A 22,309-nucleotide genomic window follows, 5' to 3' on the forward strand; every position below is an offset into this window, starting at 1 on the left:
TTGGTCGACTCCCATCCAATAGCGAGTTGCTTCTTGCTCCGCCCTGGCCAATCACGGCTTCTCGGGGCGTGTCCTCGGCCTGCTCGACCTTTGTAGTGATGTAGATGGTGGTGTCCCATCGGCAGTACTCAGAACTGGCTTCCGGTTGGTTCCCATTATTATTTAGTGCGATATTAATGGGCACCTCCTACTATTTGTGTCTAATGTGGTGCCATAAGAGATAAAGGATAGATCACTGAGGTTTGACGAACAGGGGAATGAACATCATCCCAACAACTAATTGACACAAGGGCCATCCTCGTATGACCGCGAAGATACACTTACCCCGACGTTCGGCTAAACAAAACTTATTACATAGTGATTGCTCTCATCACGATCATCGGAGCACCTTCCTATACAAATCTACCTGACCCTACATATCACTACCCCACAATCATAACAACGATATATATATGTATATATATATATATATATATATATATATATATATATATATATATATATGTATGTATGTATGTATGTATATATATATATTTTTTTCAGTTTATTTTCTTCGGTTCATTGTTTGTTACTAGGCTTAGCCTATTTCATATTATCTTTCCCATACCAACAAAGGTGTAGGCACTCGAGCCTTTTCTTTTAATAATAAAAAAATGCAACTTTTTCACAATTTTCAAATTTAATTTTTTGCCTTAAACACTCCACGACACTAACTGATGAACCTCTGAAAGTTTGACGAAGACCTGTCCAGCCATTTGAGAGAAATGGCGACACACATACACACACACACACACACACACACACACACACACACACACACACACACACACACTCACACAAATGGTTCTCTTATAGTGTACAATAGATGACCATTATTCAGGTTAGGCATGCAACTAAATCCGTTGCACAGAAAGAGTTGACATCTCGATCCACAAAAGAATGTTGCACAGCGTTTCCAAAGTATCCATTGATTTCAGCATAGACATCACAAACGAGGGGTCCGCACACTCCTGTACACTGTGAAACTCAACTTTAGACTTTCCTCTCCTGTGGTGTCAATTTGTGTGTGTGTGTGTATATGTGTGTGTGTATATTTTTCATTCGTTTGTGTGCGTTTGCGTTTCATTACAAGCCTTAGGCCTTGTATTGAAAGAAAGTATTTCAAATAAAACAATGCATAAAATCATGGGGTTTCCTCTGGAACTTTCTGTATTTTGCCTCATAAAAATGATTGTTTAATATTGTGAGACTTTACTTTTAGTTGAGAAGTATGTGCAACACACAAGCAGATAAGCTTTTCTTGCAATGCAAATTGATACTTGGTTTGCATAAAGGCAGGTAGTTGTTTGTGTTGTGAACGGTTTCTCCAGGATTGTGCTGTGAATGTTTTTGTGCTCAGTTACCATCATATACAGAAGAGAGGCCGCGTGAAGGAGGAGAACAAACAATTGGAAAAGCTGATCAATAGCAACGACCCAAGTGCAGTCGACAAACATTTCCAATTGCTTGACGTTGCCAGGATTAAGGTAAGTCTGCATGCATTACTGTACTTCCAAGCCGATGTTTGACTGAAATGTAACTCATTTTATGTTGCATAATTCTTAACATCACGATTCGGATGAACAAATAAATGTCTGAGCAAAGTTTGAAGGTGGTGCTCTTTTCATTATGCTCCCTGATTTTAATTAATTATTGGCTGTCTGATGTGAGTGTAATGAAATTGTGTCTAAGTTGAACCCAGGTGCTATGCTGTCTCCGACCACTGAGGGGCTTCCATAAGAACTCGGACGGACATCGCTCCGATTCATTCCTGTGACATTTATTCTGTGTGGTAGTGCATATTCGAATGGTGCGTATTGCTAGATGTTCCAGGCTTGCTTGTACCAATTGCCAATTCATTATTACTTCTATGATTATGGTATACTGATATTATTCTTGTTGATTTCTTACAGGTGTTGCTCGAGATCGATTCTGAATTAAACCTACTATTGGGACAATGTTGTAGATCTGATTTTTACAACAATTAATTCAGAATCTTCTCTTCGTCTTGAACGAGAACAACATGGCTCATAAGCTGATACAAGTTCCAATCTTTGGCGCGGACCCCCAAGCTTCGGACGCGTCTGCACAACTGCTACACTGGTTAAAGCTACTGACCAGTCACCTGGACGCGCAGGACGCACTCACCGATGTCACGAAGCTGGCGGTGTTGCACTCCAAAGTTAATCATACTGTGTACACGTCCATTTCTCAGTGCGCAACGTACGATACTGCTGTGGAAGAAATGAAAAGTATTTACATCAAAACCCAGAGTGTGGTCTACTCCCGATATCTGCTTGTGACTCGTCGACAAGAACCCACGGAGACCATCAACCAGTTCGCTCAAGACCTCCGCCGGTTACTGAAGGACTGTACTACCGAGACACACAACCATGCACAAGTTTGTGATGATCTTGTGCGGGATTCTTTTGTTTCTGGCATCTGGTCACCAGTCATCAGACAAAGATTACTTGAAGAAGAAGATCTGACACTAGAAAAAGCTCTTCGGCTATCTCTTCTACACAACGAAGCGCAGGAACAAGCCGACGCATATGACCGTCCATACGTCACTGCAGGATTAACCCGCCCGACATGACTGGAGAGAGCTACTGCCGAGCAAGCGGCTGCTGCATCTTCGTGGGAATCGGAGACACCCGATGTGCTCGAGGATCTCGACCCGAGCGTGACAGCGGCCGTCGCTGCTGGACCCAAGCCAGGAAGTAATGCTAAGTGCTATTTCTGCAGGAATCGGAACCATCTCAGGTCAGTTTGTCCGGCTAAGGAGGCGACGTGTCATTTGTGTTCAAAGAAAGGTCACTTTGCAAAAGTTTGTTGATCGTCTCGGGGCCGGCGAAATCGCTCGATGCTGAATGTGCTTCTCTCTTCGCCCGCTAAACAATCGGCGCCTCGCGCGGCCTTGATTGGAATCATCCCTCTCTGTGGGCCCCGAGCTGAGCGCTCGACCTTGATGAGGTTTACCGCGTCAACTAAACAATTCGCACAATCACAACGGTACACGGCTCGACCGTCCTTTACAGGAATTCTTTCGACGCCCAGCACACTTCGGGGTTTGGCTTCCCGATCGGCGTACGCTGGCGTCGAATCTCCGCGCGTGGCATGAGCGCCCTGTAGCGGCGGCACGATTGACCTACGATCTACTTTGACTACCCGAAGCAGGGATCTCCGCGCGTGGCTCGAGCGCCCCCTACCGACGGCCCGACCGTCCCATGTTCGACTTTGACTACACAAAAGACATTATCGGGCGTTGGATCCACACGCGAGGCTCGAGCGCCACCTCTCGACGACTCGACTACTGCAGGGCCACCGGGCCTGCCCAGTGCTGTCATTCCACTCATGATTGAAGGAAAATTTGCGAATGCTTTTATCGACACGGGCTCCACTGATAGTTATGTCGATTTACGACTTGTTCAGAAGCATGGCTGGCCGATTCTCGGGACAAAACACAGAATCTTCATGGCTTCTCAAGGGCTATGGCTTAGCACTCGGGGGGGGGGGGGGGGAAATGTCGACTAAAGCTTGTGATTAAGGGTCGAATGCTTCTGGATGTGCATTTAATGGTCTTACCAGCATTATGTGCAGAAGTTTTGCTAGGACACGATTTTCTCTGGCGACATGGGCGTTTGGAAATGGAATTTGGTGGTGCTGATACTTTTGCTGTGTGTGCTCTTGCAGGAGTGGAAATTGAGCCACTGTCGCTGTTTCCCAATATGACTACTGACTGTACACCGGTTGCTGTTAAATTGCGACGCTACTCACGGGCTGACACGCAATTCATTGCTGAAGAGACTGCGCAGCTCTTAGAGGAAGGTATTATAGAACCTAGTCGGTCGCCTTGGCGGGCCCGAGTTTTGGTGGTACGAACCGAATCGCACCACAAACGCATGGTAATCGACTATTCGCAGACGATTAATCGGTTTACCCAATTGGACGCCTACCCACTCCTGGGAATGGATTCTCTGGTACGATAGGTGGCACAGTACTCGGTATATAGCACTCTCGATCTACGTAGCGCGTATCATCAGATTCCCATCTCCGAAGCAGATCGCATCTACACTGCGTTTGAATCCGGACAGAGGTTGTACCAGTTCACCCGGCTACCTTTCGGGGTCACGAATGGGGTTCATGCTTCCAAAGGGCTATGGACGACCTCATTGCTAATAGTGCGGTGGCTTAGCAACTTTAATGTTACCAGCCGGACAAAAGTCCCAAATTTGGTATGGACCTTCGTTTGGACCTATCAATTGATTTTAGCCTCGGAGCCATCCTGACCGTTTCATATTTTCCAAGATGGCGGCCAAAATTAAAAATGCCACCAGCAAAACTGAAATATCATATATCTCTGGCTGTAGAGGTCACAGATAGACAAATGAGGTATAAAATCAGGGGTTTTTGAGGTCAGTGAAACTGATTCAGGGAAAGGTACATTGCATATGTCAGTTATTTTCAAGATGGCGTCCAAAATCCAACATGGCCACCAAAAAAAATTAAAATAATGATATGATATTCGTTCAAATGTGGCATCAGACCAGTATTTTTGCTGTGACTGACCTTATGATCTGGTAGAACATTTACACCGGCAAAGAGATGTACAAGGGAGATTAGCCTTGCTACATTTGCACACTGTACAATCTCTTTTGCAGCCGCATTTGATAAATTCTCTGCAAGCACGAGAAGCTTCGGGAATTGTTGTCCAGACAGGTTCCCAAGATTCGGCGACTTTTTTCCAAGCATATCCAGCTGGACTTGGAAGTTTTTGTTGTGCTAACATGCTGATGCCAGCCTGGTACACTGCCCTCTTTGTGTGCTGCAGAAGTGCATTCTGAGTAGGTGGAATTTTGTCTACAGCTTGACTCTTCTGGGAGAAGAACTCCATACGTGCACTGTTTACATTGGTTTTTATTGCTTGTTTTGTCATACACTATGATAACTAGTCGCTCGATCTTCTTAAATGTTTCAGATTCCAAATCAACATGCTCAAATGGATGTGTGGCCAGGTGTACGAAAACATTTGTGATTGCATCATATACATGCGATGCTTGCCAGAATGATTTCTTTCCCTTCCCTCGAAATGCTGACGTGGTATCACATCCTGAGAAGGCGTGGAACATGGGTAGGAACCTTGATTTAGGTTCACCGAGGCGTGCACAGATGGCATTGATACTGTAATGTGTGTAGTTCTTTCCCACACCGTAGGCTACCCATAGGTCTACATCTGAGTTAATATGTGAAAGATCATGAAACATGCCAGTAAGAACAACAACAATGTCTGTGTCCACGGTGCGCACTTGGACAATTTTTGAACCATTCTCCAATGCATGCTTCACGTGAACCACGATCCTCGTGTCGGCCTCCTCCTGATTGCACATGGACATTTCGATCTCAGTTCCAATGCATATAACATTCTCTCCAGCTGTGATGTATACCGAACTGCCTGCGGGACAGTTGAACTCTGCCACCTTTGAGGAAAGAAATTCAAACAGTTCTTTCTTGTTGATAGGATCACGGAGGAAGTCATTCCAGTTTGTTGGCAGCTTGGTGTCACAAGATACCTTTCTGCGCGTTCCTTTCCCTCGTTTTTCCCTGGTTGACTCCTTCAAACTGTTCGGTATGTATGTATCCCACACAAGGTCCAGTCGTTTGGTGGTCTTTAGCTGTCGTTCCAGGTAGGGAATGAACACATTGTCTGCATATTCGTGGAATGTTCTGACATGCGTTACAGGCAAGCAGTGCACAATCACAGCACCGTCCAGGACTTTGCAGTCAAATAATGCAGGTGGCTCTGTCTGGTTCGGCTCCTCGATGCATTGCAACAATTGAGATTTTGTACCTGGCAGGTTCAGCTTGCCAAAGTCAGACAGGGAAGGAGGATATGACTGAACCTCATGTGCAAAGAAGTCATTGATATCATCATCCCTATTTTGCAACGAGATGTATAACTGTCCGAAACTGTGCCATATTGTTGTCAAGCACTTTTACTTTCTTGCCGTCCTTGGATTTAGCTTTGACTTTTGTCGAGAATAAGGGTAGCGAATTCTTTGACATCGGATTGTGTATGGAGCGAGTGCGATCCACAAGGACTGTTGTCACATAGTCCTGATACTTTTTCGTACCAATGTCTTCCAGTGTACGGATTGTATTCACTACGGTCTCACTCGTGCAGTTACGACTGTCAAGAGTTACTAACTCGGGAAAATCATCCAGGAAAGGATTGCCCATATTTTGTATGACTTTAGATAGGCTATCAACCTGTTGCTGGAACGCTTTCTGTGCGGCGAGTCCCTGTTCATGGTGCTCGAAATTCGTAGGGTTTTCCGGGTCATCATCAAGAATATATTCATTCTCGAACTGCTTCATGAGTCTGGCGAGTTCTGGTCCAGAGGTCATCCAACATTTGAAGGCGACTGTATTTTCAGTTAGTCCTACTGCACCACCGGAACCCTTCACAACTTTGTTTTCCTGCTCGTGCGCTTGATCAACGGGTATAGCAGAATATCTGTGGGTTGACTTCGAGATTACCCAGTGATGGCGAGTCTCAAATTCATCTCTGATTGGTTTCGGCAGAGATTTAATGTCTCTGATATGGACGGACAGCCACCTAGCATAGTTCACATGATCTAATGTGAAAAACAAAGGTACGAGCTCCTCCAGAACGCTAATGTACAGTGTGAAGTTCCTCTCCCGGTGGGCTCTTACAAATATGAGAATGAGGATCTCATATTGCGTAATCAAATCCCAGAACTTGAACGTGGGACAGTTTTTACACATTCTCTCATGCCAGTTATTAAAACTGTCGTTATCATTCGCACCGCTGGGATCCTGGTTGAATGCCTCGACGATAAGCTTCTTAAGGGTCAAAAGTGTAACTTGGTGAGCGTGTCTAGTTCTGGTCAGGTGAGCTGTTTTTAGGAATGAATCGGCAATTCCAGATGAGGCTACCTCAACTTCAGTAAGGGCTGCTGTCCACCCGGAGCCCCGTAACAAATCTCCAACAGTGTTCCATAAAGCCATCTCAATGTGCAATCCTCCCATCATAACCACATGCACTTTCTCTCCATACGTATCTGGCCATTTCCATTGTACGTACTTGGCGAGCTTAAACAACGGCTGATCAAATGTTGTGACTGGGATTTGTCCTGGGTTAAGGTACTCTGTTGCTTGCCTTTGGACATCCATGCCATGTTTAATCATTGCAGGTGTGGCTGACTTTTCATAAAACAGAGGAAGTAGTGCACATACAGCTGACGGCTCTACTGTCACCTCTTGCTTAGAGGCATGATAGGCAGACCATGTAAGCGAATTATCCTTGCTCAGTTCCGTATCATTGACAAGTTGAAGACCATGTTCTATCCAGCCATATTCGTCACGTCTTGCATCTGGTAAAACAGATTTGATGGGTTGAACATTATTCTGTGGAACAGCAACATCGGTGGTCTTCAGCGAAACAGCAGGAACAGAGGCATAACTGTCTGGAAGCGAATGAGTCTGTGACCCAGATGGTGGTATAGCAACAGGCTGTCTAGTCACACCAGGTTCCCTCTCACTTGGGAATTGGAAAAGACTTATTCCCGTGCTGTGGAAAGATGTCTTTGACGTGGTTGAGCTCGGATTATGGTTGAGATTGTCAAGAGCTCCTACAGTGAAGAGACCTTTCCGAAGAATAGTCGGAGCTACTGCACCATCATCTTCAAACCTCTCGCATACAGCTGTGGCGAGCCAGTCTTCAAGCTGCATCACCCTGTCGTAGGAAACACTGATACCCATTGTATGTAACTGTTGGATGATTTTCTTGCTCCTAGTCAGCGCATGTATATTGAGGCCAATATAAATTGTTAGCGGAGGTTCTCGGTCAAGAGTGTGCCGGACTTTCACAGGCGAATTAGGTTTCCTTTTCTTGACGTTGTAGACGATGTTTTGCCCAATAGTTAGGCACACTTGTGACTCATTACTCTCTTGGTCTTTCAGATTAGGACCATTGAGAATCATGGAGACGAGAAATTTCAGACTAGAGGGTAATGAGTTCTCCTGACAACCTGGTGGAAACTGGCCAGTGAATTTGAATCCTTCATGATGGAAGATATCTTTTCTAACGATGTTTGCCGCGCGTGCCAGAATCAGGGCATCTTCTGAAAAGTCACGCTTTTTCATAGCATCTTTTATCATGTCTTTCATTCCCTCTTTGAATATTAGAACGATGCCCCGCCCATCATGTTGCACTTGTGCATCAGAAAATCGTTCAAGTAACTGTTCCTTCAATCTGGTTTTGTTGATAGTCTTTTTGATGCCCAACGCCTCAAGCCGATTCACGTACAGTGAGTGTAACTCGGATAATTTGAAGATGAAAGTCCCGGCATTAACAGACATTTCAATGTAACTGGTGAGTTCAACAAATGCTCGAGACTCATTCATTACGTCATCAATGTTTACTGTTGCATGGTGTAACTGTCTCATGTGACTGCGATACCGATTTCTAAGGTGTCAAACATTTTAGATGATACTTCGCATCCATAGCTATGACATCTCCACCAACAATCCTCGCAAGTAGTTGGGTATCTTGCAGTTCGTTGATCATAGCTCTTAGACTGGCATCCATATCATATGTTGAAACCAGATGGAGGTCACCTTCATCTGCGCCTTTCTCGCAAAACAAACATTGTCTAATCATGGTTATTGTCCGGCGCTTAATTTGTTGTCTACCATCGGGATTGGATTTCTTTCACTTTCTTGCTCTTGCCAGTTTCTCATTGTTGAATTTTAAATGACACGATTTATGCCACAATGCAGAATTGTTCACAAGTTCGTCAACACTTTGATCACTCCCAAACTTCAGTTCAGTTGGGAGCTGATCAATCTCGTGGAAATGTTAGACATTACTCAAGAATGACTGGTAGGCAGATGTCTTATTATCAGCGTTTGGTCCTGGACTGAGAAGTGGACATTTTAACTGTTCATCTGTTTCTTGTTGGCAGATAATGCAGCGACTAAAGTCTACAGGTAGCTCCATGTTGATTTATCTGAAAAGACACAAATAGATAATTTCTGTTAATACTCTCATATCATCATTTTAACTCGCAATAGTACCCGTCTACGACGGATAGTACCCGTCATGCGTCATCAAAGCATGGTGTTTGTAAATAAGGGTGTGACGTAAATAAGGGCATCCTCAAATGCAGTTTGTAAATAAGGATGACCTGAGGGTGTGACGCGTATCCGGGTCACCGAACCCCCGCAAAGTAACGTTACTTTCCCCGTACCCCCCGAATTAGGATAGAAATCGAAAAAAACGGCCCACATTGACACGGCCAAAAACGATATCTATAGGTGTGCAAAGTGTCAAGTTAATCCATCCTTCGATGCCTGAGCCTTAGGCGAACAAACTTTTGAAGTCCTTAATCATCATTGGCCCAAAGACGCTCACAAAATCCACCCATAACTTTGCCCTCAACATCGACGGTATCCCAGTATCCACCTCCCCACACATCCGGAATCTTGGCGTCATCTTTGACCAAACCCTCTCCTTCGACAAATACACGAAACAGATCACAAAGTCAGCCTTCTTTCACCTGAAAAACATTGCCCGTCTCCGCTCATCCCTCTCCTCCACGTCTGCAGACACCCTCATCCACGCCTTCATCACCTCCCGTCTGGACTACTGCAATAGCCTCCTCTATGGTTCACCCTCAAAAATCAGCAATAAACTCCAATACATTCAGAACTCCGCTGCCCGTCTACTCACCCATTCCCGGACCCGTGACCACATCACCCCCGTCCTTTACAAGCTTCACTGGCTCCCCATCCCCCAGAGAATCCAGTACAAAATCCTCCTCCTGACATACAAAGCCCTCAATAACCTGGCCCCATCCTACCTGGCTGACCTCCTCTCCAGACATACTCCCACCCGCAACCTCCGCTCTGCTGGTACCAACCTCCTGACCCCCTCCATCCAGACCAAATTCAGATCCTGGGGGAACAGGGCCTTCTCCATTGCTGCTCCCACCCTCTGGAACTCACTGCCTCACACCATCAGAGACTCCTCCTCACTCACCACATTCGAAACATCACTAAAGACCCACCTGTTCAACACTGCATTCAACATTCAACCCACAGCATTTAACCCCTGACTATCTCTTCTCCTTCTCCCTCCTTTTGCTTTAAATATTTCCCTATTGATTCTTGTCTTTTTGCAATTGTTGTTTTCATGTATTGTTATGCATTATGTTTTCCAGTCTGTCAAAGCGCCTTTGGGCTTCTGGAAAAGCGCTATACAAAATAAATGAATTATTATTATTATTATTGCATTATAGTATGATTTTCCTTGGCGGCCATATTGGATTTTGGACGCCATCTTGAAAATAAATGACATATGAAATGTACCTTTCCCTGAATCAGTTTCACTGACCTCAAAAACCCCTGATTTGATACCTCATTTGTCTATCTGTGACTTCTACAGCCAGAGATATATGATATTTCAGTTTTGCTGATGGCATTTTGAATTTTGGCCGCCATCCTGGAAAATCTGAAACGGTCAGGATGGCTCCAAGGCTAAAATCAATTTATAGGTCCAAACGAAGCTCCATACCAAATTTGGGACTTTTGTCCGGCTTGTAACATTACGCCTAAAAATTGTTGCTAAGCCACCTGACTCTAAGGAGAATTTAACCGATGTCTTTGTTTATCTGGATAATCTCATGGTTTGCGGGTACGACAAAGAACGTCATGATGCTAATCTGAAGCGCTTCCTCGAGGTTGCGTACAAGTATCGACTGACTATGAATGAGGATAAATGTCGCTATTCTGCTCGAACGATAGATCTCCTGGGGTACACCGTGACCCATGGCTCTATCGCTCCAGATAAGGAGCGTCTGTGACCCTTGCTCGACATGGCCCCGCCCCACGATCGTGCTTCTTTGAAGCGCGCGCTCGGGCTGTTTGCTCATTATTCTAAGTGGGTTCAAAATTTTTCCGAGAAGCTACGTCCATTTGTGGATTGCGATGCGTTCCCCATTAGTCACGCTGCTAAGGCCGCTTTCCATGGCCTGAAGTCCGACATCGCTGGCGCCGCTGTGTCGACGATTGACGAAAATAAGTCCTTTGTTTTGGAAAGCGATGCGTCGGACCACGCGATAGCTGCTACACTCTCTCAAGGGGGGCGACCTGTGGCCTTCTTTTAAAAGGACTCTCTCCTCCGCGGAACGAAGACACTCGTCTGTCGAAAAGGAGGCATATGCCATCATCGAGTCGAGCAGGCATTGGCATCCATATTTGCTCGGTCGATGTTTTCAAATCATCACAGATCAACAGAGTGTTGCCTTTATGTACGACACACAACATGCTCAACGCATTAAGAATGAGAAAATCACTCTCTGGCGGATTGAGCTAGCCGATTTCTGTTACAAAATCAAATATCGCCCGGGGCGGGATAACCTCATTGCCGATGCTTTATCACGGCCTGCGGTGTGTGCGAGTCTCACCTCCTTTGAGGATCTGCGTGTTCTTCATGACACCTTGTGCCATCCCGGCATGACGTGTTTCACTCATTATGTGCGCAGTCGTAACTTGCCCTATTCTGTTGAGGATGTTCGTCGGTTCTGTCGCACTTGTTCCGTTTGCGCTGAACTCAAACCTCGCTTCTACAACCCTCCGATGGGTACGCTGGTCCAGGCTACTCGGCCGTGGGAGAGATTAGCAATGGACTTCAAAGGGCCCCTGCCGGCTTCACCGGCTTCGAGTAATTCTCGTTATCTACTCATGATAGTTGATGAGTTCTCCAGATTCCCTTTTGCTTTCCCGTGTGGCGATATGTCTGCTGCTACGGTTATCCGGTGTCTGCGGAACTTGTTTTCTATGTTTGGGAATCCGGCCTATGTGCACACCGATCGAGGTGCGGTGTTCTTGTCCCAGGATGTGAGGAACTTCTTGCTCCAGCATAATATAGCTTCTAGCTATACTACTCCGTGTAGACCACAGGCGAATGGACAGGTAGAACGCTTTAATGGCATTATATGGAGAGCCGTTACTCTGAGCCTTAAGTCCCGCGGACTAGAACTGGACCGATGGGCTTGGTTGCTACCCGGGGCGTTAAGCTCGATCAGGACTTTATTGTGCACCGCTACAAATCAAACTCCTCACGACCGTATGTTTCGTTACCCGCAGCGTTCGGGCAGTACCCGTCCTCTGCCGGGCTGGCTTGCTGAGCCCGGATCGGCTTTTCTCAAACGCGCGGTTCGCACGAGTAAATATGACCTGCTCGTAGACAAGGTGCGCATTCTCCAAGCCAATCCCGAGCATGGTCGTGTGCTGTTGCCCAATGGACGGGAGTAGGGTCTCGGTGTGCCATCTGGCCCCATGCAGGGATATTGGCAAGCCGGCTTACGGCACAGTTGATCCGACAATGGAGAATCAACCGGCTTCTCCATCGCTACATGCACCCGATCTGGATGGGTCTGTGCGGCCACTGCCGTCACCCGATTCAGGCGGACATTCCGATGCGTGGGATTTCGGCCTCTGGGATGTGGTATCCGGTTTTTACCGGACCCGCGCCGGGAGAGAAATTCGCTGCCCCGACCGCTATGGTTGGACTGACTGACATAGACCGTTGCTAACTGCTTACTCTGCTACTATGCTTTGCGAGCTTGATTTCAGCCCTAGCGATAGCGTCGTTTTAACGGAGGGGATAATGCAATGAAATTGTGTCTAAGTTGAACCCAGGTGCTATGCTGTCTCCGACCACTGAGGGGCTTCCATAAGAACTCGGACGGACATCGCTCCGATTCATTCCTGTGACATTTATTCTGTGTGGTCGTGCATATTCGAATGGTGCGTATTGCTAGATGTTCCAGGCTTGCTTATACCAATTGCCAATTCATTATTACTTCTATGATTATGGTATACTGATATTATTCTTGTTGATTTCTTACAGGTATTGCTAGAGATCGATTCTGAATTAAACCTACTATTGGGACAATGTTGTAGATCTGATTTTTACAACAGTGAGATCATTTCATTTTGTTTTTTAAGTTTCTTTGTTGGAAATATCAGAAATAATTCTCCCGTCAAGTTAAAAATGTTTTGCAAAACTGAAAATTCATTGTGCAAGGTTTTGGGAAAGTTATTTTTCATGGTAAAACCTGCAACTAGCTGCATTCATTCACCCACTTTATACAGAGCTTTCCAAATGATTTCAAACAATTTTCTATTGAGCCGAGCTGACCAAAGCTTTATTGAGCTGACCATGTAGTAAAACCATCCTACATAGCCAGCCACAGCCATCCTCTGTTGTTCCATGAAATACCTTGGAAAAAGCAGTACTCACAGCCTACAAAGCAATTGGCAGTATTTCACTGGAATACTGTGCTCTCCTTTGGGCTGATGCCCCAGCATTGTAACAGTGCAATCTAAAGCTCTCAACATTATTGGAGTCAACTGTTATGAGGCTGAAGCCCAAGTCCTGATGTTTGCACGTCAGACATTTCAGTGGTCTCTTTATCACCTCTCCGCCAGTCTTGGTCGTTCTGCTCTTTCAACTTACCATCCCTCCCCAGCCCCATCATGCCACCAGCATTTTTGCAGTCACCTCTTTGTGAAGCTTACTAAAACTAGGCTAACTGCTCACTTCCAGTTCTCTTTCTCTTTTCTTCTGTTTGTGGAGCAGTCATCCTCGGTCTATTGAATTCCACTCTCCTCTCTTGGACTTCAAGCTGGCAGAACGCCACTTTTCAGGCCAGAATAAAGTAGTCTTGCTTGCGAAGGATAATGTCGATATCTTGCCTCAGCCTCCATTCCTACCTTTGATCTTTTTCTATCCCATTCATATTATCTGAACCCTTTTTATTCTCATGTTACAAAGTTTCCTTCCTCCTTCTCACTTCTTCTGTTCATTAAGCTTTTTATTTGTTGCATCCATTTGTCCCGCTGTACCACTGTCGGCATGTTGCCTTGTACTCTCTGGTACCTCACCTTTCCATTGACATAGATTTGCTGTGTAAAAAAAAAAAAAAAATGTTCAAAGCTGTAAGACCTGAAAATGGCCATTTCTGATCACAAGTCACATTTTGCTTGAGTGCTGGGGATTCTGGGGGAGGGGTGATAATCGAATGAGTGAGAATGGTGCAGTATGCTGAGCGGAGAGTCACCATATGGTGTAGTATATAAAAGTTTTTTGTGTAATTCGTGTCATGTTTTCTCAGGAACGAATGACTTTACGGCACAAGAACACAGGACAATGGGCCAAAGCACAGGCTTTGATTGCCAAACATGACCCAAAGGTAAGGATCATTCTTTCCTTTGCTGAATCAGACATTGCCCCTGTTAGTTATTTTAAAATTACAAACGAGTAAGATTTATGGGATTAGTCATGTTATGTTATGTTAGTTATGGGATTATGTTAACCCCTCCCCCCTCCCCCCCCCTCCCCCCCCCCTCTGAATTATGCCTCCACACCTGAAGGCAGAGGCATTGTGTTATCTGGTTGTCCATCCGCACATTATCATATATTTGTTACCACGATAACTTGTGAACCACTGCAGAGATTTACGCCAAACTATAGACTGCAATAAAAAGATTCACTGCTTCAATTTTGGGTTTAACAGGTTGAAGATCATGCACCCTTTGGAAATCTTTTTTTGCAGACCCTACCTCGAGTCAAATAATCTGATATCTCTTCTGCTGATCTCTTTTTCTTTCTCATGTGACCTTTAATTGAGATCAAACATAACACTGAGATGACGTGTAGTGCAGGAAGAGGCATATATCCATAGAATCATGCATGCCAAATGATACTTTCTGGTTAACTTAAATCCCCGGCAGGGAAAACCCAATGGATCGAGACATTTTATGAGTCTGGCAAGATGCGATGTGGATGTGGTCGTACTAATATAAGAACACAAATTGAACAAATCTCAGGATGACAGGCAGACAGGTTTATGTTCACGATAAATATTGTTATGGTTTTTAGAACCTTCACTAGTAAATTTTAATAAATGTTTCCCTTATAAATGATCCCTGTAAATATCCCCATCAATTGGCTTTATTAAAGATCGCACCCTAGTTAGTCCATTTACAACACGTAGAAACCATAGGACCTCTCTGTAGTTATTTCATTGTTATGTGTTTCAGTTAAGGATCTGTTCCCAATAGTTGAATCTGTGTTGCATTAATCAAATAAGATAGGCCCCTTTCAATTTCCCCAATCAGCTCCGCTCTTCAAAGTGCAGTAACATTAGGATAGCGTTCGCTGCCGTTTGCCTTGGGCTGTTTGCTGGCACCAAGCCGCCATTACGCACGCGGTCTCAAGCCGAGGAAAAAGGGGGCGGAACCACAAGAACAAGGTGTGGCACGTCGACTCACCATCAGAGGTGGAGCCAGCGAGCCCTTGCCGGCCAACCAGCGCCGAGGTGAGCCGACCGGTAGGCGTGTGATCGGAGCCGGCGGCTTGATACAACAACGGACAATAAAAGCGGCTGCGAGGGACTGCTTGACCAGACGAGTGAGAAGGTACAGATGAGGTGAGAAGGAGATCAGATGAGGTGAGAAGGAGTTCGGGTCGATAAGCTGGAGCGGAGCTGGGAGTGCGCCATGGACTGCTTTTGGTACGAGCTGCGCCACGAACTGCTGATGGTAACGGACTGCGCAGGGGACCGTTGATGATACGAACCTTGTTCGAGAGAGAGAGAGAGAGAGAGAGAGAGAGAGAGAGAGAGCGTTGGCACGAGCCACATATTACGTACGCCGTATCCCAGTTTCCCCGATATATGTAACGTCCGCTCGCGGTCCACGATACACGCTCGCTGCCTGCCAGGGTTTCACCGCCACGACGCGAGTCCACTCCTGGAGCCGGACCTCAACGCCTACCGTCTGCCTGGACCTTCTCCTCCTTCCAGCCATTCCTTCCTGCCATTCCCTGTCATGTAAGTCTGTTTGTTTGTCCGGGTTTATAATATAAGACTGTCTTAATGCTGCCCTGTGTACCTTCTTCTTCTTCTCCTTGTAAATGCCCTTCTTTCGTTTCCTCTTCATTTCATGTACATAATTAATAAATATCTGGTGTTCCTTTACTTTGGTTTCTTCTTCCCCCGATCGCTTTAGTCCTTTCCCGATTGAGTATCTGTGGTGCGATTTGGCCCACCGCTATAGTCGGGTTTAGTCTTTTGTTAACGGCCTGAGTTGTGGCTCGCTTTGCTCGGCGTGTCCATTATAGCCGCGGCTCGGGCGGGGCTCATTTCCTCGCTTACCGGAAGGCGCTGGTAATTAGGTCATAGGAATAATTGGCCTACTACCCTATTCAGCGCTGACCGGAAGTGACGTAATAGCTCCAGGACCGGCAGAGACAGCCAGCTTAACAGGACAAGGGGATTAACCCCCCCTTGCTAATGGGAGTGCTGTCCCCCGGATCCATAACAATTTGGAGTGCCGTCCCCCGGATCCGTAACAATTTGGAGTGCCGTCCCCGGGATCCGTAACAATATCATATCCAGTCACAGAAGCTTAATTTATATTGTTACGGATTCGTCACTTCCGTCGTTGTGGTTTTCATCCACTGTAAGAATTTTTGGTACCACGTACTATTATTGTTATTGTTCAAGTGAAATGGAGATAACTGTTTTCAAAAGGTAAAAAATTAGTGTTTTAAAAGAAACCGGAAACCGGATCGGGAGGAACCGGAAGAAGAAGAAGAAGAGCAAGAAAAAAGCGGAGCAAGTGAGGTCAGGAAGAAAAGCCGAGCTGCTTTGAGGTCTCGAGGAGACGCTGGCGAACAGGGGTCACGAGCGAACTTTGGGTTTCCTGGGAAAGGGATTCCTGCGACAGAGTTGTGATCGCTGTGACAGATAAACCTGCGTGACAGGTTTTGCGGTTGATTCCGAAGAGAATCGTTGTTGGAGTGCAGGTACGCCTCCAGTACGGGCCTGTCGGCCATTTTGTCTTGCTCCCGCCATTTCGCATCGCTCCAGCCTTTTCACCTCGCTCCAGCCATTTCACCGCACCCAGCCGTTAGCCTTGTTTGCGTGAGTAACGTGGATTTCGATTGGCAATTTGTGGCTCTCCGTTTGGGAGCCGTTGAACGTTCATACCCGAAGGTGTGATTTCCCAGTCGCCTCTTGAGGGCACCTTTGTGCCTCTTTGGCAGCGTGACTGTCAGCTGAACTGGATTCTGGTCTCGATTCGACATTTTTCTTGCGATCACCGGAGCGTGGATCGACTTTGGCTTGGTGCCGGGACAGAGACTTTGGGAATGTTCTTTTCGCTCACTTGGAGCACAGTTAGTTATATTGGAAGAAACTGATGGTACCATCATAGGAATGATGTGATATTTGTTGTACAATTGATTAATATTGTTCTTGTGCTGTTATTCTTGTGTGACCTTAATACAATACTTGTTTTTTGGTAACAATTTGTGTGGTTTCACTATTGGTCATTGACACACAGAATAACACATCTTTCTGCCGTGACTCCTTTCGGGGCTCGGAGGTACACCGTGACCGGGGTTTGGGGAGGAGCACGTAACAGAAATTGGGGGCTCATCCGGGATTGAATTCCCCAACATTCCAAAATTCCCAAATTTGGAATTTTCTAACATTCCCAAATTTTTCTAAAAATTGGAAAAATTTTGTGTGAAGGTTAACAGGTGCAAACTAATAGTCACCTTGGTGTTTCACGCAGAAAGGTTTGCGACGTCCCCTAATGAGGCACAGTTCCAGGCGTTAAAAAGATCGGAACTCATGATATTGGCCAAATATTTTAACTTGGAGGTCCGAGTTAGTATGAAGAAAGCAGAGATGCAGACATTGGTGGTAGAATCTCTAGTGCGACAAGGAACATGGGAAGAGGTAGCCTTGGATTGGTTACCAGAGGAAAAAGGAAATGTGGAGCTCCGGAAAATGGAGATGCAACTGCAGAGCCAGGAAAGGTTAAAAGAGTTGGAATGGAAAGCCGAGGAAAGAAGAGCAGAGGAAAGGAGAGCTGAAGAGGAAAGAAGAGCAGAGGAAAGAGCAGAGGAAAGGAGAGCCAAAAGGGAGTTAAAGGAACGGGACATGGATTATCAGAGGGAACTTAAACTCAAGGAGCTGGAATTACTGGGAGAACGGAGAGAAGTAGTATCCATGCCGGCTAGTTCGACAACTAGTCAGAACTCTTGGGATGTTGGTAGGCATGTGAGTCTGGTTCCACCCTTCAATGAAAATGAGGTAGCCATGTTTTTTTTTTACACTTTGAGAAGGTGGCTCAAATGTTAAAATGGCCTGTGGGGTCCTGGACTATGTTAGTGCAAAGTGTTCTGGTGGGTAAAGCTCAAGATATATTTTCGGCTTTACCGATTGACCAATGTGCAGATTATGAGATAGTTTAGAAAGCCATTCTCAAAGCCTATGGATTGGTCCCTGAAGCTTACCGACAAAAATTCATGAATTCCAGGAAGAGGGAGAGTGAGACCCATGTGGAGTTTGCCAGAATGAAGGAAACTATGTTTGATAGGTGGTGTGACTTGAAGGAGATTGGGAAAGACTTCAACCTTTTGCGACAATTGATCTTGGTGGAGGAATTCAAACAGTGTGTCCACGTGGACATTAAAGTACATCTGGATGAAAAAAAAGTACCGGAGTTGTATGAGGCAGCAACAGTGGCAGATGACTATGCCTTGACACACAGGATGGGGTTCCACAAACCTAACTTCCCGCCCAGAGTTAGCCAGGGGTGTTATGGTAAATCAGGTTCGGAGAACAAATTTTCATGGAGGCGGCCTAGAGAGGACTATGGGGACAAATCTGATACGGCGAATTTTATGGATCAGAAGACTGCAGTTCCAAGACATACCTATCTTCCAGGGGGCCCGAGGCAGACCACGAGTTTTTCCTCCGGGCCGACTTGCGCTTTTTGCAAGAAACCTGGGCATTTGATGTCCCAATGTTATGCCCTGAAAAGGAAAAATCAGGAGCGGAGTCAGACTAGTGCAACTCCGAATGCGTTGGCCAATGCGAGAAATCGTCCTTGGAGGACAGTGCCTTGTGAAGGTTCCCATGCCAAAGTTACGGCATCACAGAACGACATTGTCCAAGAGGGTTACAAACCTTTTATTTCCGAGGGGGCTGTGTCACTGGATGGGGCCTTAACTAATCAGAGACCTGTTAGGGTATTGAGGGACACAGGAGCACATCAATCTTTGATGCTTGAGGGCATTTTGCCATTGTCCGAGAAGACGGCAACGAGGGTTAGTGTTCTTTCACAGGGGGTTGGTTGACAGGGTTTGGGGAGGAGCACGTAACAATATGCACTACATAGACCACTCCTCCCGTTAACGCAGGACTGGGCCAGGTATTTAAGGATATTGCCTCCTGATTGGTGGACAGGGTGCTGCTGGTGCACAGCTTGCGGTCCTCTTTCTCCCACCAAGAGATTCGCTGGCACCCAATGGGGCAAGTAGGGCAGCTAATGAGGCAAGGTTGACTGGAGCATGAGCTGCAATGTTGCAGAGCGAGAGAGCGGACGCTAGCCTTTTACTGCCTCGGCTTTTATTACTCTTGGGCAGGCTGAGCGTTGCCCATCGTGGCAAACAAAGGGCCAGATGCCACGGCTAAAGACTTGCCCACTTGTGAGCTGCAGAGGCCCTGACTAATGAGGATACAGTCAATCACTCATGCTGTTCGACGTCAGGTCGCCAAGGCTTTGTGACACCACCATGATACCTTTACCCGGCCTTCACTCAAACCTGTTTAAGACGAGGGGGGACACTGAACGTCGACATCCTGATTGTCTGACAACTAAATTGTACACCGTCTCCCCATCGATGTCATGAAGGACAACTTTGTGCTATGTATTGCCTTTAATATAGGAAATGAAAGCTATTTTCTTACCCTGGATATACTGTGCTTGAATGAATGAATGAATGAATATATGAATGATCGTTTTAAGGCCATTTTCCCCGCTAGAGCGGGGGTTAGCCTTGCGGGCCCCATTACAATCATGGTTCCCTGTTTGAGGCAATGTTTTTATGGCCGGATGCCCTTCCTGAAGCCAACCCTTAGTCGCCTCTTACGATGTGCAGGGATACAGTGTACCTATTCTAAACCGGGGTACACACCGGGATCATTCATCCCAGCAAGCTGGTACTCAATTTGCCGACCTCGGAAGGATGACAGGCTGAGTCAACCCCCCTGGCGTTAATTCAGCGATCGACCGGGATTCGAACCCAGGACCCTCGGATCCCAAGCCGGGACCCTAACCGCTAAGCCAACACCAGGGTTAAACTGTGCTTAAACCTTCATTATATATATATGTATATATATATATTAGCTCTCCCCTACCCCCACCCCACCATCCCTCAACCTCAATGAACGTAACAATATGACATTTTGATGATCTACTTTGTTTCCAAAATTAAGGATCGTGATTACGATCATGATGCATCTATTTTTAATTTTCTAGGCTCGAGCTGAGCTTCACGAGCAGCTGATGCGATCCAAGGAGCTGAACAGGAAACAGCTGACAACCACATTGTTTGATGATGGTTGCTCAGACGATGAAATTCAGAGCATCGATGATGTCAGAGAGATTGAGTACCAGTTCACTGGTAATTCCCTGTTTGTCGTTGAAGGCGGCAAAAAGGGTTGGCGTCAGGAAGGGCATCCGGCCGTAAAACATTGCTTCAAAAAGGGGACCAAAAAACAACAACTACCACGGTCCCCGAAAAGGCCAACCCCCGCTTTGCGGGGAAAAATGGCCTCTAAACGGTGGATGAGGAAACAAAACCGTGCGACTTTGGCTCATCAACAAACCCCTGGATGCACACGAGTGTGCAATTACATAGTTGTGCGACTTTGGTGGGTAAGGACAAAAAGAAAGAAGCCTCTGAGGTTGCTGAAGATATGAAGGACAATGAATGAAGAGCTGTTGAAAATTGATTCTGATGATGATATCATTGAAGATGAGCAGACTGTGTGTAAACTTCAAGTTAATCCCGCTCCAAGGCTTGCACAGGAAGGACAAAAAGTATTTTCAAAGGAACCAATAAATGACTTCAATGAAGGTAATGAATACTGTGAAGTTTTGTTTTCATCTTGTGATGTGAATGTGGAGGCTTTTGAAACAATTTCTAAGAATGATGGCATTAAGCCAACAATGAAACTTTCGAAACAGATTGGGAAACAGAATCGGACCATCAATAATGAAGTTCAGAGTGAAATGGGAAAGCGGAAAAGAATGAGATGTAAAAATAAAATGAAGACTGTCACTAAAAACAGTGTGAATGTGTCTGCTAAAAGCGATGAACATGTCTTGGAAAAATGTGAAGAAAATGTAGTTCCTTCAGATCTCATGGAAATTACAACAGAAACTCGTAGCACCAACTGTAAAAAGAAGCAGAAAGCAAAAGCTGGGGTTGTCAAACTTGAGCACAAGAAAAGAAGCGATTTACTCATTCCATCTTCAGTTGTTTTCGATGATGTTGATGGTGAGGAACTTGACGATGAAGTGGATCTCGCTTTTCAAAAGCTTGAGACTGTAACAAACAAAAAAGGCAATACTGAGATAAAGACTGCAAAGAGAACAAAGAAGACAAAAGAAAAGTCAAGAAGGCAAATTAATAATAAGCGAGCAAGTGTTGAAGATATGGAAAGAACAATGAAAGAAGATTATGCTCTCTCAGATAACCTCGATGGAGAACAACATTCTGGTGTTACACATGCAGATCACATTGATCCTGGACAGTTCAATGTGTGTTCGATTTTTGATTATCCAACAAAGGAGCACTGTACTTCAAAGGTCGACCATGTGGTTGAAAAAATGAAGGCTGGAAACGCAAGGTAAGCTTAAGTTGAATTTCTTGATGACCATTTGTCAAACAGGACACTCTTTTTTGAGAATCTCTTTAATTATTTTTACAACCATGCCAACCTGTAAGCAAGTAATGATGTTTGGTAAACAGTTTTGGCACTCATGCTGCGGCTTTAGGCCAGATGCGAGAGTATTGTGACGATCCCTTCTGTTTGTTTGTCTGTTTGTCATCTTGCTATAATTCACCAAATGTCTGTCTGTCTGTTCGAAGGTACCGTAAAAACTGCTGAACCGATTGCAAATATATTTTGGGTGGGTAATCCTGGGATCACCAGGAGTAAAATAGGCTATTTAGTTTTCCCAATTTCAGCTTTGGTCTCCAGCATTCTCAGGTTTGGACTCCCGCATAACATTCGCGTTCGCATAACGTTCATTGTGACGATGTTCTCATTGTGATGATGTTGTGACGATGTATGTGTTCACGGTAGTGTTT

At 45.6% G+C, this 22,309-nt stretch overlaps 1 protein-coding gene across 1 annotated transcript; it reads left to right on the forward strand.

The window, feature by feature from the left end:
- Positions 1–1,418: 1,418 nt before the first annotated feature.
- On the forward strand, positions 1,419–21,840 carry LOC144892478 (uncharacterized). The gene is made up of 3 exons (XM_078779450.1): positions 1,419–1,526; positions 14,244–14,321; positions 20,470–21,840. The coding sequence occupies exons 2-3, from the start codon at positions 14,250–14,252 to the stop codon at positions 20,911–20,913; spliced, it is 516 nt and encodes a 171-aa protein (XP_078635576.1). The 5' UTR covers positions 1,419–1,526; positions 14,244–14,249; the 3' UTR covers positions 20,914–21,840.
- Positions 21,841–22,309: the final 469 nt, after the last annotated feature.

The sequence above is a fragment of the Myxine glutinosa genome, chromosome 1 (genome assembly GCF_964187855.1).
Source record: "Myxine glutinosa chromosome 1, kmMyxGlut1.1, whole genome shotgun sequence".
NCBI classification, from domain to species: Eukaryota; Metazoa; Chordata; class Myxini; order Myxiniformes; family Myxinidae; genus Myxine; species Myxine glutinosa.